The sequence below is a fragment of the Triticum aestivum genome, chromosome 4B (genome assembly GCF_018294505.1).
Source record: "Triticum aestivum cultivar Chinese Spring chromosome 4B, IWGSC CS RefSeq v2.1, whole genome shotgun sequence".
Classification (NCBI taxonomy): Eukaryota; Viridiplantae; Streptophyta; class Magnoliopsida; order Poales; family Poaceae; genus Triticum; species Triticum aestivum.
Window position 1 is genome coordinate 7712936 of NC_057804.1, and position 16260 is coordinate 7729195.

Genomic DNA, 16260 nt, shown 5'->3' on the forward strand with positions numbered 1-16260 from the left:
ATGGATCATGTGCTGGTTTTGTGGTTCGTGGATGGCGGGTATGGTTTCCTTGTTCGATGTCTTAGTCGTATGGGGGTGCCAGATCTGGAGTTTGATGGCGTGTCCGCAGTGTTTTCCCGGTCCGATTCTTTCAACGGTAATGGTTTCACCTTTGCCGAGCCGCCTTGGATGTCCGCAAAGCTGCATATAAGCGATGGAGCCGCGTCAAGCTCGCATGAGGAGGTGGTCCGTCATTTTTTTTCCTTTGGTGGCTGTTGTGGTGGTGCCAGAGGCAGGTGACGGGCGTTGGTGTCAAGTTAAGAGGATTCTTCGGTCTTGATTGTAATTTCCTTCTTGGCTGGTGTTCCATTGTTTAAAGACTAGCGTTTTGCTGTTTTTTCAGTTTTGATAGGACGGTGTTTACGTGGCTTGCACTATCATCTTTATGACGTACTTCCTCCGTCCGGATTTATTAGGCCTAAAAAAACTTCTCTTGGACCAAGACATATAGTAATTTTTTCATATTAATTTTTTCATTTCACTCCCAATGCACTCTCACATGCATGCAGCAAATATAAAAGCACGCATGCAGTGTATTAATTCCCTTGCCATGGCATCAACAACAATGGCTTTTAATACAATCAATGGAGTGGTTGCGTGCATGCACCTTTTCAAAGCGAGTCCTCAGGCTGGTCATAGTTGGGAGTAATTTAGACTAGTAACATGCATATGTTAATAGTCTATGTTAATACCTCTATAGTGCATAGTATCATAGATTAGTATCACATGTGGCCGCATTTATTGTCATGCATGACACATAGTAACATCACATTTATTATGTTACGGTATCTACCTATGTTACTATAACCATCTCTTTTTTAATTTGTCCACATAAGCATGTTTGCGAGTTCCAAGTGCATGATACTATTTATGTTACCCCCACTATGGCCAGCCTTATAAAAAGGGACATGCTTGTAATGTTGTGAGTCATAATAAACCCGGACGGAGGGAGTAAATTGGACACGTGAGACCATGAAAAAAAAAGACATGAGAACATTCTATACTCACTGAGCTTTACGGGGCTTTTACAGACCCCTTTCATAACTAATCTTCATCCCTGATTTCATGGCCCTCATGCTGATTTCCTCCAATTAAATTAGCCTAACTAAGCAGCCCGGTAAACCCCGTAAGCATATTCGCCGGTGCGTGTAGCATTGCTCATTTATGTATAGGTTGCTACTCTGCTATCGTCTTACCTCTTAAGTGGAGGGAGCGCGCTGGCAAGGTATGGTTGTGCTAACTGTGCATTAAGTGGTTGGCTGGTAGCTAACTAGAATCATTAATGGAAGTCTATATATAACACAAAACCACTGCCGTTGTGATTATCAGTTCAAGTTTTTCCTAAAGGCATCAGACACCCACAAAGCACCAAAGACACCCACACGTAACCGATCGAGCAGCATGAGCTCGTCGTGTGCCGCCATGCACCCGAAGGCCGTGTACCGGCTCATCGTGGACAACTTCCTTGCCCTTGTCACCGCTGCCATGGCCACTCTCTCTGTCGTCGCCCTGGTGTGGCTCGGGCCAGAGGAGCTGATCAGCTGGCTCCGTGGCCGTGAGTTCCAGCCAGCGCACCTGTTCTTGGCCGGGTTCGTTGCGGCCGTAGCAGCCACCTTGTACCTCCTGCTCCGTCCGCGTGCGGTGTACCTGGTCGACTACGCCTGCTTCAGCTCCTCCTTCAACCGCCCGCTCGCCCGCATCCCCATGGCCTCATTCATCGAGCACAACAAGCACACGCCCAGCATCAACGACCGCAGCGTCCGCTTCATCTCGCGCCTGCTGGAGCGCTCCGGGCTCGGGGAGGAGACATGCCTCCCGGCCGCGCACAACTACGTCCCCACGCACAAGTACTGCACCCTCGACAACGCCCGCGCCGAGTTCGAGCTCGTCGTCTTCTCCGCCATCGACGACCTGCTCGCCAAGACCGGCGTCACCCCGGACGCCATCAGCGTGCTCGTCCTCAACTGCAGCCTCTTCTGCCCCACGCCATCCCTGGTGGACGTGATCATCAAAAGGTACAACCTGCGTAGCGACGTCCGTAGCATCAACCTCTCGGGCATGGGGTGCAGCGCGGGGCTCATCTCCGTGGGGCTCGCCAGGAACCTCCTGCAGGTTCTTCCTCGAGGCTCCCGCGCGCTGGTCGTCTCCACGGAGACCATCACGCCCAACTACTATGTCGGCAACGAGCGCGCCATGCTTCTGCCAAACTGCCTGTTCCGCGTCGGCGGGGTGGCCGCGCTGCTGTCCACGTCCCCCGCCAAGGCCCGATTCCGCCTCAAGCACGTGGTGCGCACCTTCACCGGCGCCGACGACAGCGCTTACCGGTGCGTGTATCAGGAGGAGGATGAGCAGGGGAACATCGGGATCAACCTCAGCAAGAACCTGATGGCCATCGCCGGGAACTCGCTCGAGGCCAACATCACCAGGATCGGGCCACTCGTCCTGCCGGCCTCCGAGCAGCTCCTCTTCGCCCTCTCCTTTGTTGCGCGGAAGGTGCTTCGCGTGCGAGTCAAGCCCTACATCCCGGACTTCTCCACGGCGTTCAAGCACTTGTGCATCCACGCGGGCGGCCGCGCCGTCATCGACGAGCTGCAGAAGAACCTCAGCCTCTCCGACGAGCAGGTGGAGGCGTCGCGGATGACGCTGCACCGGTTCGGTAACACGTCGAGCAGCTCGTTGTGGTACGAGCTGGCCTACGTGGAGGCCAAGGGCCGGATGCGCAAGGGCGACCGCATTTGGATGATCGGCTTCGGCTCAGGGTTTAAGTGCAACAGCGCGGTGTGGGAGTGCATAGACCCTCCTGCCCGCAACACTGATGGGCCGTGGTCCACGTGCATCCACAGGTATCCAGTGGACATTCCTGACGTCCGAAACAACTAGTACGCAGCTCGCCTACAAAATACATTATCAAGATCCGTTCATTGAGTTTAAACATTATTATTAAGATCGGGGGAGATGTCGTGAGAGTGCACATTGGGAAATTAAGGTCTGTTCATTGAGATTTGTAACCGAATCATCGATCTATAAGATATATGGTCTCCGAGTGTATCTCTCCCATTCTTGGGTTGTGTGTGAGTCGTTTGTAAACCGGTGAGATATACAAAAAGCAACGAGGAAACCCTGAGTAATTAATTGCAGCGTCAAAATTGCTTCACTAGCACAAGGGTCATCTTGCGCACACTGCTATTACTCCGCAGAGACCAATGAGAAGATGCGGCACCTACCCTACGACCAAGTAAATATGTTTACCCTCGACGGAGATGGCGTCGACCGTGGGGACATCACAACATCCGATCATGTCTAGGTCATTCGACTTCACGTCCATCCGGCAAGATGGAACACTCGGGCTACAACGACCAAGGTTATTATGACAGGCCGGCTTGCTGCTTCCTATGGCGAGTCCTCTAGCTTGGTGGAGTCCAGCTACTAACAACCAGGTTACAATTCAGATGGAACTCTGTGGTACGGCCTGGTTTGTGCAAGTTTCTTTACGTACTCTTCGGAGGAGCAAGTCTCTAGTTACTAAGCCGGCTATCACTGGGCGAACTCGCCCACGAGTTCCGTCATTTCCTGCAACCAAGAGGGCTTTTCTAGATCTCGGTGCGTGTAAGTAGAATTGCAACCTTTTTGGTAAAACATAAATTTGATGATAACATATAAGCAGTATATTTTACGGCGCTGAGATACAAAATTTACTCGGCTGAAGCCCATAAAATCTAACACCCTGGACATGCATGTTCTCAGGTTGGATGAAATGCAAAATGCTGTGTTGTTGAGCGACAATTCTACACCTGCGAAAAGATCGTACGAAATCTTACTTACCCTTCCATAAATACTCGTCTCCCCCCTGTTTTCAACCAAGGTGGGCCCTACCCACTAATCCTAAACCAATTAATTACGTCCAAATCAGCCATTACGTAAAAGCCTCACGTAACTGTACGTGGGTCTATCATTGCTCGTTGTTGAGTGGTCTCGTCTCGTGGTTGAGACACGCAACTACGTAGCTGCTGCGGTGCAGTTCTCATGCATTATAACACGTTGATCGGATGGACAGGCACTACGTCTGCTCACTCGATCCCGTGGGTTGAATGCTCTGTGGTCCGGCCAGTTCAATTCCCAACTCCCCCAACCCCCTCGCCTGCCAGCTTGCGGCTTCAACGCATGCAGGTGCCCAACTCCTTAAATTTGTGAATCGACCTAGACCTAACTAAGTTGACAGAGACATAGACGCACCCTAATAAACCTAGCTTGTAAAGAACAGACCATTCTAAAACTTGTAAAGAAAATTCCAGGCTCCAATGTATAGGTTGTCACTATTCGCAAAAAAAAAAGTATAGGCTGTCAATTATGGAGGTTCATTTTCGTGAGTAACTAGGATCCTACTACTGCGATTTTATAGAATTAAACAAAAGCAAACACATAATACAGCATGTACAAGAATGTTTGTATTTCCATACCTAGCATCCATGGATCCCTCCATGCCTTTCGTTCACCACCCAACTGTATTTAAACCCCATATATTATAAGCAAAAAAAGAAAAGAAAAAACTCTATTTAAACCCCAGCCCGTGCTGAGCACCGCCACCGGTGAGTAAAGGGGGCACCAGTAGTACACGCGTCCCACCGGGCCAAAGAAGTCGCAAACGGCATGGGGTCGGAGGCAGCGGCGGCGGCGGTGCACGGGCACCAGGTGTCGACGGTGGTGCCGAGCTCGGTGACGGAGGTGGGCAGCTACGAGCTGGCGGACGCGGACCTGGCGTTCCGGCTGCACTACCTACGCGGGGTGTACTACTACTCCGCGGGGGTCACCACCATGGTGCTCAAGGAGCCCATGTTCGCCTGGCTTGACGCCTACTACCCTTTGGCCGGCCGTGTCCGCCGCCACGCCGACGAAGCCGACGATGCCTCGCGCCGCCCATACGTCAAGTGCAACGACTGTGGCATCCGCATCGTAGAGGCCCAGTGCGACCGCGCGCTCGACGACTTGCTCCGCGACGACGCCGTCGATCGCGTGAAGCAGCTCTGCTACCACCACGTGCTCGGCCCGGAGCTCTCGTTCTCCCCGCTGCTCTTCGTCCAGGTAGACTAACCGTCCCGCTGCTCGATCTGTTACATGTTTGTACGTAGTATAGTAGTGACTGAAAGTTGTACGTACGTAATGACAAAGGTGATTGAGCTCGAATGATCGCAGGTCACCAACTTCAAATGTGGAGCGATGGCGCTGGGGTTCAGCTGGGCGCACCTCATGGGCGACGTGGCGTCGGCGACGACCTGCTTCAACCGCTGGGCACAGATACTCGGCGGCAAGAAGCCAGTCGCCGTCACCATGAGCCCCATCAACGAGCCGCGAGAGAGAAACCGTACGCCTTCCGCGGTCGCGCCGCGCTCGGTCAAGCCGGTCGGACCCATCCAAGACCACTGGCTGGTCCCCGCCGGCGTCGACATGACGTGCTACTCCTTCCACGTTACCGAAACGATGCTCGAGAGGCTGCGGCAGCAGGAGCCAGCGGCTCCCGGCGGCGTCTTCGAGCTCATATCGGCGCTCCTATGGCAGACGGTGGCCAAGATCAGGGCCACCGACGAGGTGAAGACGGTGACGGTGGTGAAGACCGACATGTCCGCCTGGAGCGGTTACTCCCTGGCCAACGAGCAAAATGTCGGGTACGTGGAGGCGGGCTCTGCGCCGGCCAACACGGACGTGTCCGAGCTGGCTGCGCTGCTGGCCAAGGATCTGGTCGACGAGACCGCCACGGTGGTCCGCTTCCCGGGGGACGTGGTCATCTACGGCGCCAATCTAACGTTCGTGGACATGGAGCAGGTCGACCTGTACGGGCTGGAGATCATGGGGCAGAGGCCCGCACACGTGGAGTACGGCATGGACGGCGTCGGTCAGGGGGGTGCCGTGCTGGTGCAGTCCGACGCCAGCGGGCGTGGCCGCGTCATCATGGTGGTGCTCCCCAATGACGACGTCCAGGCCCTCCGAGCCGAGCTCAGGAACACGCTCTTCCTGGCTCCCTGAAACCTGATCAGCTCTGGTGATCTTCTTATACCTATGATACTTTCCGAGCAGTTCTTCCTCCCCTAAAGAGCAAAGGCACAGACGTGCATCATGTCATAGTAGGGACGTCAAACCACGTATTAAGGCCCTGTGTAAACCTTTTCTCTGTAAAATTTATCCATTTTCATAAAGTATTTGCTTTGGCAGTTCAGATTGTACGGTTAGACATCTCGAGCTCAAAGGAAATTAAGACTACCTTATTTTCAGTCCCATCGCAATCTTTCACATTGCATATAGCTTTTCCGCTCTTCGACGCCGAAGCACGCCACTTTGGTGCATACCCTTTTTCTATGTGACCGGCTAATAGACTGGGGGCTCGGTTATAATCTCGCCCTACACATCTGTCCAGCACCATTTTCTCTTTTAAAGTGTTCGGCGTCACGGATATTGCATTATATGAATCGGTTTCGAATTATGTCTTGGGTCAATAGTTGAGTTGCCCGGCTCCTGTACTTTCCCTCCTACGTTCCGCACGTTCGGCTAGGGGGTAAAGAGAGAACCGCAGCGATTGTACTTCTACCTAGCATGGTTAAGTACCTAAGCGGAGAAAGCCGAAAACTGATTGTCATAATAAGCGAGAACTGGTCAGCGATCCAACAAGTGTTAAACTAAAGATCAGCGGAGGTTACGCCGTGTTATACAAAGGTTTTGCCCTCACACAAACCAGGTGATTATGGTTCCCACCTCGGCTCGTCCGAACATCGCGAACCACTGGTCACTAGCCCTCGCTGTCAAGCTCCTATCGCTAAGTGAAAGAACTAAATCCACATGGTCTAACTGCCTGGTTTCCCTCACACACTACCGCCTTCAGGCACCAAACACATGGGCTAAGGTTTGCAGTGCAGAGGTTGAAACACCCCTTGTAGCATCTACATGGGGGCTGAAGTTGACGACTGATAACTTGCACACAAAAATGGCCAGACAAGAGTCAAAATAAAAAAAACACAACATATGATAAACCAAACAAAGAAACCGGATTGCAGAGGCATAAAAGGTTCGACTGCCATCTGGTGCATGTTCATTCATACATTACATCTTTTGAACACTGGGCCTCTATTGCGCGAGCACCGTCCATCACGACAAGAAAGTATTGCTCGGGGCGCTTGTGCTACTTCCCAGGGGGCGGGGTCAGGTGGCCGTCTCGACTGGCTTGATCTTCGGCTCGTGCATCATGGTCCTTGTGAAGGACATCTGGGCTCCCTCAATGCATATGGACTGCTTCACGGCATCAACCTGAGGCGCGGCGTCATGCAACTTTTGCACCAAGCCAAAGTAGCTGCTCGACAACGGTTCTGAAGGCCACAGTCGGATACAAAGGTCCTTCATGGCCGGCTCCCACATCCGGTGCAACTCCATCCGCTGCTTCATATGATTGCTCAGGAGCGGAGGGTTCTCGGGCGCCTAGAACTGTGACCAGAACAGCCTATGTTCGGCGTCGCCTTCCTGAGATGCAAAGTGTTTCGCTCCATCCGCCGCACTCCTCGGAAGATCCGCAAACGCACCTGAGGAGCGCCATGATACGTCTCCAACGTATTTATTATTTCTGCTTCTTCCATGCTATGATATTATTATTCTGGGATGTTTTTAATATCATTTTATACATTTTTATATCATTTTTGAGGACTAACCTATTAACTTAGTGCCTAGTGCCAGTTCCTGTTTTCTGCCATGTTTTTTTTAAAGAAAATCAATATCAGAAAAGATCAAAATGTCCCAAAACTTTTCGGAGATTTTTTTCCTACAGATAAGGATCAAAGTCAACTTGGAAGCTAAGGAAGAAGCTTCTGGAGGGCCCCACATGGCACCAGGGCGTGCCGGGGGGGGGGGGGGGGGGGGGGGGAGGTCTGATGCCATGAGGGCCCCCGCTGCGTCTTTTTGCCCTACTTCCACCTCTATAAACTGAGAAGAATTTCAAAAACCCCAAGGGAGCAAATAAAACACTTTCTTCGCCTCTTGAGATCCCATCTGGAGGCCTCTATATATAAAAAATCATTGATGATCAATGTATTTTTGATGTATATTTTTATATGTTTACACGTAGCAGTAATGCTTTTTGGCCGAAACGCGCTACTATTAGGTCGTTCAGTAATAGCACGTTTCTCTACAGCGCGCTACTGGGAAACGCGAGCGCGCATGGCTCTTCAACCTGTAGCAGCTCTTGGTCCAGGGTAGACTAACCCGCAGGGAGTACGTATCTAGACTAGCTGATTTGGACAGGCAAGCAAACCGCCACCTTGTAATTGTGATTGTGAGCAATCCAACTGTGCCGACGGTGACAGCGAGCCACCCCACTGATGAGCGGCGCGCTGTATTTCCTTCAACGGCACCGTACGTGCACGCTTCGCTAGCTAGTATTTAACACAAGGTCCCGGGCGCGCTTCATTCCGCAAGATGAGCTCCTCTGCCTCTGTTTCCATGGGACGCTTTCATGAGAGCTTGGGCAGCTTGCAAGAGGTGCGCGAGAGCGGCAGGACAAAGGACCTCGCGTGGAGGCGGTCGCAGCTCAGGGGACTCCTCAGGCTCCTCACCGAGAAAGAGGACGACATCTTCGGCGTGCTCCATGACGACCTCGGCAAGCACCGCGCTGAATCCTACAGAGACGAGGTGCGTGAAATCCGTGGTCATGCATGGGACTTTGTCAAGTTGTTTATCTTTTGTCCATTTTGGTAAAGATCGATATTGTTCATTTTGGTGGTCTTCAGCTGGGACTTCTTGTCAAGTCCGTCAACCACACGCTCCGAAACCTTGAGAAATGGGCGGCTCCAGAGAAGGCAAGCTCTCGCTACGTCTGCATGCATCCATCCGCCTTTTCTTTTGTACTCTCTCTGTAAATTAATATATACTGATATAAACGCTCTTGTATTAGTTTACAAAAGGAGTAAAAGCTTAATTAATTAGGAGCATGCATGACTTGTTGTTTTGGTGAGTGTAGGCTCAGGCGCCGTTGGTTTCTTTCCCGGCGACCGCGCTGGTGGTGCCAGAGCCGCTCGGCGTTGTGCTCATATTCTCCTGCTGGAATTTGCCATTAGGTGACACTAACTTCTTTGCTCCAGCACCACAAGTGTTGTGTTTTTATCTTTTTCCAAAACGTACGCACTACAAATGTTTCTCGTTAAAACCAAAGTTGGGGATTTTGCTGCAACGTCTAGCTACATTGGTGTATTTTTTTAACTGGGCACAAATTTAAGTGGCGCAAACCAAGAATTCCTACCACGCAAACCAAGAGAAACTGCAAGTTAAACACCATCGAATTACCAGTAAATGGATACCCCACAATAGAAATAGAGTTGTTGTAGCGCGTTGGACACTTTCCAAGGAAGAGGATCATCGTAGCATCACATGTAAGTACTACTCCCTCCGTTCCTAAATATTTGTCTTTCTAGAAATCTCAACAAGTGACTACATACGAAGCAAAATAAGTTAGTCTACACTCTAAAATATGTCTATACACATCCGTATGTGATAGTCCATTTAAAATCTCTAAAAAGACAACTATTTAGGAACGTAGGGAGTCGATCCGAATGGACAACTTTAGCATGGAAGGTGTGATGGAGGGTTTCAAACTTCAGCTTAGGTGTATAATCACAATCCTTTGATTCGTGATATCGGCGAAACCCAAGCCGTGTATCATTCTTGCTTGGATAGCTCGACTGCCCTTTCTCGATCACGCAACCTGGGATCCCTCTTGTGATTTGCCCTTTATCTGAGAACAACAAGATCATGTATTTCACAACCTGACTACTCAAAATGTGTGTGTGTGTACTGCTGTGCAACTCCTTTAGGGCACAGGTTAGCATGATGCATGCTGCCATTTTATTACTTATTCACCAAAACCTTAGAAAGTCTGAAGACACCATCTTGGCAATAACTATCGCTACTCCTATCAACTAGATGAAGGAGTTCTGATCGTCGGGGCCGCATACCCAGACCACACACCAAAGCCCAACATCTAACGTCGAAGGCCCCAACCAAGCCAAATTGCCGGGTCTGGGTCACACACCGGTCCGGCTCACTATCAGCGGGCACTGCATGCGCACACTGCAGAGGCCGTCGCCACCATCTTCCATTGAACCATCTTCATAGCAGCTACTGACGCATCGACATTACCGGGTCCGCCGTCAACGCTACCACGGCGCCAGACAACGCCAGCTCCCTACGTGCGTCCTCATCACACATTCGTCGCCGAGACCCTACCGTGCCACGCCGCTGCGACTCCACGTCGTCAATGCGTCACATGAAATGCCGCTCCACCTGCGTCCTACTGGGAGAGCGACACCGAGAGCGCCGCCATCGTCCGATCCGGGATACCCGGATCTGGGATTTTCCCCGAAGCAGCATGAGTGGTTAGACGGTGTCTGCAATGGGGATGCCTTCAACAAGGTAACGACGCGTAGACGCCACCATCCTGCCAGAGCTTAGTTTTCACCGGCAGCCATGCCTCCCCAACTCACCGCCGGGACTAGCCGTAGGATCTAGGGATCCACCACAACCAGCCAGCCGACCACCTCTGGTGGAGGAGGAGGCCACCACCGCCACGCCCGGGGCCGGAGCCCTCAGTTTCCTCGTGTTGGGGGACGAACCCAGGAGCCCACGTGTCGTCGTCGGAGTCGACGAGACGCAACAGGTACTGCAGCATGGGTTGCGGCCCGTCCGAACCCATCTGAGTTCAGATCAGGCCCAACGACTGCCGCCACCGTCCGCTAGCCTTTGCGCCGTCCGCCGTCACCGCCACCCCACGTCATTGCCATTGAATGGCCGAAGCGAGCGCCATCGCTGCGATCCCAAAATTTGGCAGCAGTGCCACATGGGCTTTGACTCTCGGTGGCAGCAGCAACGGGAGGGGAGGACATGGCGCGGAGGAGATCTGGAGATGGCCGGCAAGGGCGCTCTGATTCGGCTCGGCGCAGCCGCACGGGAGTGAGATGGGGGAGGAGGGGAGACCGGATGCGGGAGCTTTGGTGTGCACACTAGTTAGCTGACACACGTGCTTATTAGATATCAATCATTAATTTTATACTAATCACAAATTTATTTGTAAAGATGACCTCCATTGCTATACAACTGACCTCAGAGAATTTTTTTTGTTTCTATCTTCGTTCCTGTCCATAAACTAGGCAGTGTCCTTAGTCGTCCACAGGTATTTTTGGGATGTTTTTTTCGAAAGAAGGCAAAAGATTTGCCTTATATATTAATTAAGAGAGGAATAGAGAGTACAATACAGGACCCAACACACAAAGTGATAACTCTCTTGATAAGATGACACCTAATTTTTTTTCCGCCAGCAGTCACCCATAGACGAGCTTCTTCTTTTATGGAACGGAGGAAAATCGGCGGCGGCACACTCTTGTTGCGGAAAATCCGTGCATTTTTTTCCTTTCAAATAGCCCAACACACAGGCATGGTGATGGACACCATCGCCATCCTATTCGGGATGGAGGAGTCCGACCGCTTGACCCACAATCTTTCACGGGCCTCTCGAGAAGCCAAGTGTCGGTATCGATGATCTCTAAATGAAGCCAATCCTTAATCAAGATCCAAAGCCGCCTAGTGATGCTTCACTTGGAGAAGACGTCGGCACCAGATTCCTGCTCACGCTTGCACAGAGGTCAAATACCACAATTCGGCCAACCACGCCTGGCCAACCTATCTGCAGTCCAGAGCCTATCTTAAGTGGCCAACCAAGCAATGAATTTGACTTTTGGGGGAGCCCAAGATTTCCACACAGGATGCTCCATGGGGGATATAAGGTTCCCATAAAGTGACCCTAGTAGGCGGAAGCTGCGGAATATTGCCCATCATTTGTGTTCTTCCATACAATCTCGTCCTCGGCATGAGTGTCAAGCTGAAAGTCATGGATGATTGTCCAGAGGGCCACAAATTGGCGAATGTGTTCCAATGTGAAGTTCTCCGACAACTTGACCTTGGACACCCAAGCATCGTCGGAAAGAGCCTCCTTTATCTTCCACTTTTTCCTAACAGATGCCACAAAAATGTGGGGCGCAATGTCCTTGGGCTTCCGGTTGTTTTTAACTACTGTCCAGTGACCTTCACGGATGCCATCTCAATATTTTCTAACATTCTGAGTGTAAGCAACGTCTAATTGAGTACATGATAAACCGGATGTCATGTGCATATATATGGAACATTGTTCATAGATTGTTGCTCACTAGAACTGGAAGTTCACTTACTCTTGCGAAGATGTATCTCGTGCGACATAGGAAACAACCCTCTCTTTTCCTCTTGGGTATATAAATAATTCAACACCTTGTCCATGCAAGTGCCCCGACTTAATCCAATTAGCCCTTTGATTTATCTAAATAGATTTTGATACTCAAGATCCCTTTTCGTTGCCCACACGAACGAAGAGTGCGTGTTAAACTGGCGCCTTCTTCTTCCTCCAGCCAGCTCCTCTCTTCTCTCTCTTTCTCATTTTCCTTCCATTTTCACGACCAATTTCTCTCGTTTCTCAGTCGTAGACAGAACCATCTGCCAAATCCATCAGAGGGTGGACTCTCCCGGTGGCTAAGACCCCAATCAATCAATGGGGTAAGCCGGGCGCACATGGAGGCGAACGGGCGTGGATAGGCCCATGGAGAACCGGTGGCGGAACTTCGCAGGCTGCGTCGGCTGCTGCAGAGTGTATGTGGCCTTGGTTATTGCTGCTGCTTAGGGGGAGGCGGCGGTGGTCGTTGAGACCAGCCTGTGGAGCTCCTTGACGGGTGCGATGTGCGTTCTGCACGGAGCCCCGGCAAGGCGCGGTGCAGATAGGTAACAGCTCAAAGCCGCAACGCACATTTTAAGGGTATAACACCATCTACTCCTAATTATCTTCTGAATATAGACAAAGTTTAAATGAAAGTTGGGGTTCCTGTAGGGGTTTGTCATTGGCCGTTGGCCCACTTTTAACTAAATAAAAACCCAACTCTAAAGGACACTCAAGGGGGTGGTATTTAAAATGGATAAGAGAAGATTTTGACCTGCCATGGAGGAGTTGACTGAATCTAACTTTGGGGATATTTCCTTCCTGAATACAAACTCTACAAACTATCTAATGTGTCTTAGTCTGAAATACATGGTACTTGGCCAAAATTAAGGTGGCTCCAGCCTATAGATAGCCATGGACGGAATTTTATGAAATGAAGTTTAGTTATTTTTCCCTAGTCTTCACATCATTATGGTGGTTCAATGTCCCAAAATGTACATTTCAAGCTCCTTCTCCACTCCTTCGATGGATGCTACTATCATATGCTTGATCATGCTCCAATGCTTGTCCCTATTATGTATGCTAGGACCTTCGTTCCTGAACAACAAAAACACGTCTAATTTATGCAGCATCGCATGCTCATGATAATAAGGAATAGCTAATAGAAACGAAAGTACCTGTAAATGAGTTGCCGTGCGCGAGCTCTAGTGTGTGGTGCTTATATTTCACATACTTGAGCAACTCTGTAGCGTCAGTGTGTGTAATCACAAAGAAAAATTTCCTTTCACTAAAGCATCTTTGGAACGATCCATTTTTTCCATTGGTGCAATGTAGATACACTTTGGCATAAATTCAGTTATACAGGACTCAGGTGGGCAAACATTACAAACATGCATTTTTTCAATTTCAGTGTTTGTTGAACTTTTTGTGGGAATGTGTTTTTGAAATCTATGAATCGAAGAGGTGTAAAATCTGTACTAGGAATAGTGGTGAGATCCAAAATAGTTTGTCCTCGATTCTAGGAACAAATGTGGGATGCAAGTCCATGTCACCAACAAACGTGCACTACATTTTCGCCAGATTGATGTTTACTCATGGACAATCTAATTGTTTTCACACTATGTCAATGTATATAGTCGAAACATGTCGTGTTTGTGTCTCGCTCTTGTGTACAAGTTTTGCATGATCAATTCCTTATCATGTCTCCTGTTTGAGGAAAAGGATATTTACCTCATGTGGGTGTGGCGATGTACTGTAATGCAGGTTTGGCTCTGGAGCCACTCTCCGGCGCACTAGCAGCTGGCAACGCTGTGGTTGTAAAACCATCTGAGCTAGCGCCATATACTGCAGCATTCCTTGCTGCCAACATACCGAGGTACCTCGATCCTAGGGCTGTGAAGGTCGTCTTGGGTGGACCTGAAGTTGGAGAGCAACTCATGGAGCTCAGATGGGATAAAGTTCTTTTCACTGGTAAGGACAAACTTGAAAAATCACGTCACTTCTCCACAGAGTAGTCATCAGAAGCGACAGATCATCAGCTTGTTGTTCTTGCGTGTCTGTATATGATGCTCATTTATTTATGTTGTCCAGGTAGTGCTCGTGTAGGGCGCACTATCTTGACGAAAGCAGCAAAGCACTTGACCCCTGTCGTGCTTGAACTTGGTTCAAAATGCCCATGCATTGTTGATCAGCTATATAGTAAGAGGGATAGGCAGGTAACTCTCAGGGTCTTGTCATGTTTTCAGTTGCAACAGTAGTCACATTGAATGACAGGTTTGATGTATATTCCATGTACTGGTCACACAGATTGCCGTGAATCGCATGGCGGGAGCGAAATGGTCAGTTTGTGCCGGCCAAGCTTGCGCTGCCATCGATTATATCCTGGTCGAGGAGAAATTTGCACCCATCCTTGTATGGTCCACTCTGATATCTCGTTAACTATATATAGTACTATAAAATCACATGACATAGATACTAGATATATCTTACGACTCTTGCTACTTGAGCATGGATTAATTTTTTTTTTCTCTCTCAAGATTGGGCTACTAAAATCAACAGTCAAGAGGTTTACCACTACACCAGAGTGCATGGCCCGGATCCTAAATGCAAAGCACTTCCAGAGGTTAAGTAACTTCCTGGTGGATGATAAGGTGGCGGCTTCTGTGGTGCATGGTGGTTCAGTGAACCCGAAGACCTTGTAAGTTGTGAAAAATGTCTGCTTTAGTGTGTGTGCATGCTTCTTATGGATACAACATGTACATGGACATGTTGGAATTCATGCCTCATACCACTATGCCTATGCCGCAGGACCATTGAACCCACCATATTGTTAAACCCCCCACTCCATTCCGACATCATGACCGAGGAGATATTTGGTCCACTGCTACCGATCATCACGGTATGCCCAAATGGATAACGATACATGGCAGATTCTAATGCTAATCTGATATTGTATGTACATGTGGGCCTTTAGGTAAAGAAGATTGAAGATAGTATTAAGTTCGTCAATTCGATGCCGAAACCGCTCGCAATCTACGCTTTCACAAAAAACGAGAAGTTGAAGCATCAGATTATAGATGAAACGTCCTCTGGGAGCGTCACGTTCAATGACGCAATTGTGCAGGTATGCAAACTTATCAACCTCATTCCTCCGACCCGCACGTGTTTTCATGGCATAAAAGTCTGAGGTGTTCTCATTCTTTTTACTACTGATATCAACCTACTCGTGATTATTGTGTTGTTGCAGTACGCGGTGGAAGGCCTCCCATTTGGTGGCGTCGGGGAAAGCGGATTCGGACAGTACCATGGCAAGTACACCTTTGAGCTTTTCAGCCACAAAAAGGCGGTGTTCAAGAGAAGCTTCCTGATCGAGTTCATGTTCAGATACCCGCCGTGGGATGACACTAAGACTGAGATGTTGAGGCGTGTCTATAATACGAACTACATACTTCTACTCCTCGGCCTGCTCGGCCTGAGGAGATGACTGAAGAAACAATCTGGACAAAAAGACCGGGGACGAGAGAGAGAGAGAAGCTACACCGTATGCACCAAAGCATATGCATTACATATTGCTTCCATTCCAAAATATGCTGCGTCCGCGTTTTCCGAGGTCCAACTTTGACCATAAATTTAACCAACGAGACCGACTGCAGCGGGACAAAAAAATATTGAAAAATTCTTTTGAATACGAATTCACTGGTATAACTTTTGCTGCCGCCACAGTCGATCACGTTGGTGAAATTTATGGTCAAAGTTGAAGCATAGGAATAGAGGAAGCACTATATTTTGGAAACGGAGGGAGTACAACATAAGTTCTATATACTATTTAATTGGATTGCAAAATTGGATTGTGTACATGTGTAACCTATTCCTATAAATGTTGTGATTCCTCAACGGTTGGACAATTTGTTATTTAGGATAACAACCCTGAACCCTAAACTCTAAACCCTAGACAAATTTAG

The 16260-nt window shown here is 49.5% G+C and overlaps 3 protein-coding genes across 3 annotated transcripts; all 3 read left to right on the forward strand.

The window, feature by feature from the left end:
* Window positions 1-1369: 1369 nt before the first annotated feature.
* Window positions 1370-3171, forward strand: LOC123090533 (3-ketoacyl-CoA synthase 5-like). The gene has a single exon (XM_044511841.1). It carries the CDS (start codon window positions 1441-1443, stop codon window positions 2917-2919), a length of 1479 nt encoding a protein of 492 aa, XP_044367776.1. The 5' UTR covers window positions 1370-1440; the 3' UTR covers window positions 2920-3171.
* A 1434-nt stretch (window positions 3172-4605) lies between these two features.
* Window positions 4606-6306, forward strand: LOC123090536 (protein ECERIFERUM 26-like). Its single transcript, XM_044511843.1, has 2 exons — window positions 4606-5118; window positions 5230-6306. Exons 1-2 carry the CDS (start codon window positions 4687-4689, stop codon window positions 6055-6057), a joined length of 1260 nt encoding a protein of 419 aa, XP_044367778.1. The 5' UTR covers window positions 4606-4686; the 3' UTR covers window positions 6058-6306.
* A 2151-nt stretch (window positions 6307-8457) lies between these two features.
* On the forward strand, window positions 8458-16214 carry LOC123090535 (aldehyde dehydrogenase family 3 member F1-like). Its single transcript, XM_044511842.1, has 10 exons — window positions 8458-8700; window positions 8799-8867; window positions 9029-9125; window positions 14063-14269; window positions 14390-14514; window positions 14606-14710; window positions 14836-14996; window positions 15107-15197; window positions 15273-15422; window positions 15546-16214. The coding sequence occupies exons 1-10, from the start codon at window positions 8488-8490 to the stop codon at window positions 15780-15782; spliced, it is 1455 nt and encodes a 484-aa protein (XP_044367777.1). The 5' UTR covers window positions 8458-8487; the 3' UTR covers window positions 15783-16214.
* The last annotated feature ends 46 nt before the right edge of the window (window positions 16215-16260 follow it).

Coding starts and splice junctions, on each gene's coding strand:
- LOC123090533 (XM_044511841.1), top strand. CDS start 1,441: ATGAGCTCGTCGTGTGCCGCCATGCACCCGAAGGCCGTGTACCGGCTC.
- LOC123090536 (XM_044511843.1), top strand. CDS start 4,687: ATGGGGTCGGAGGCAGCGGCGGCGGCGGTGCACGGGCACCAGGTGTCG. Junction 5,119..5,229: donor CCCCGCTGCTCTTCGTCCAG/GTAGACTAACCG, acceptor GAATGATCGCAG/GTCACCAACTTCAAATGTGG.
- LOC123090535 (XM_044511842.1), top strand. CDS start 8,488: ATGAGCTCCTCTGCCTCTGTTTCCATGGGACGCTTTCATGAGAGCTTG. Junction 8,868..9,028: donor AATGGGCGGCTCCAGAGAAG/GCAAGCTCTCGC, acceptor TGGTGAGTGTAG/GCTCAGGCGCCGTTGGTTTC. Junction 14,711..14,835: donor AGAAATTTGCACCCATCCTT/GTATGGTCCACT, acceptor TTCTCTCTCAAG/ATTGGGCTACTAAAATCAAC.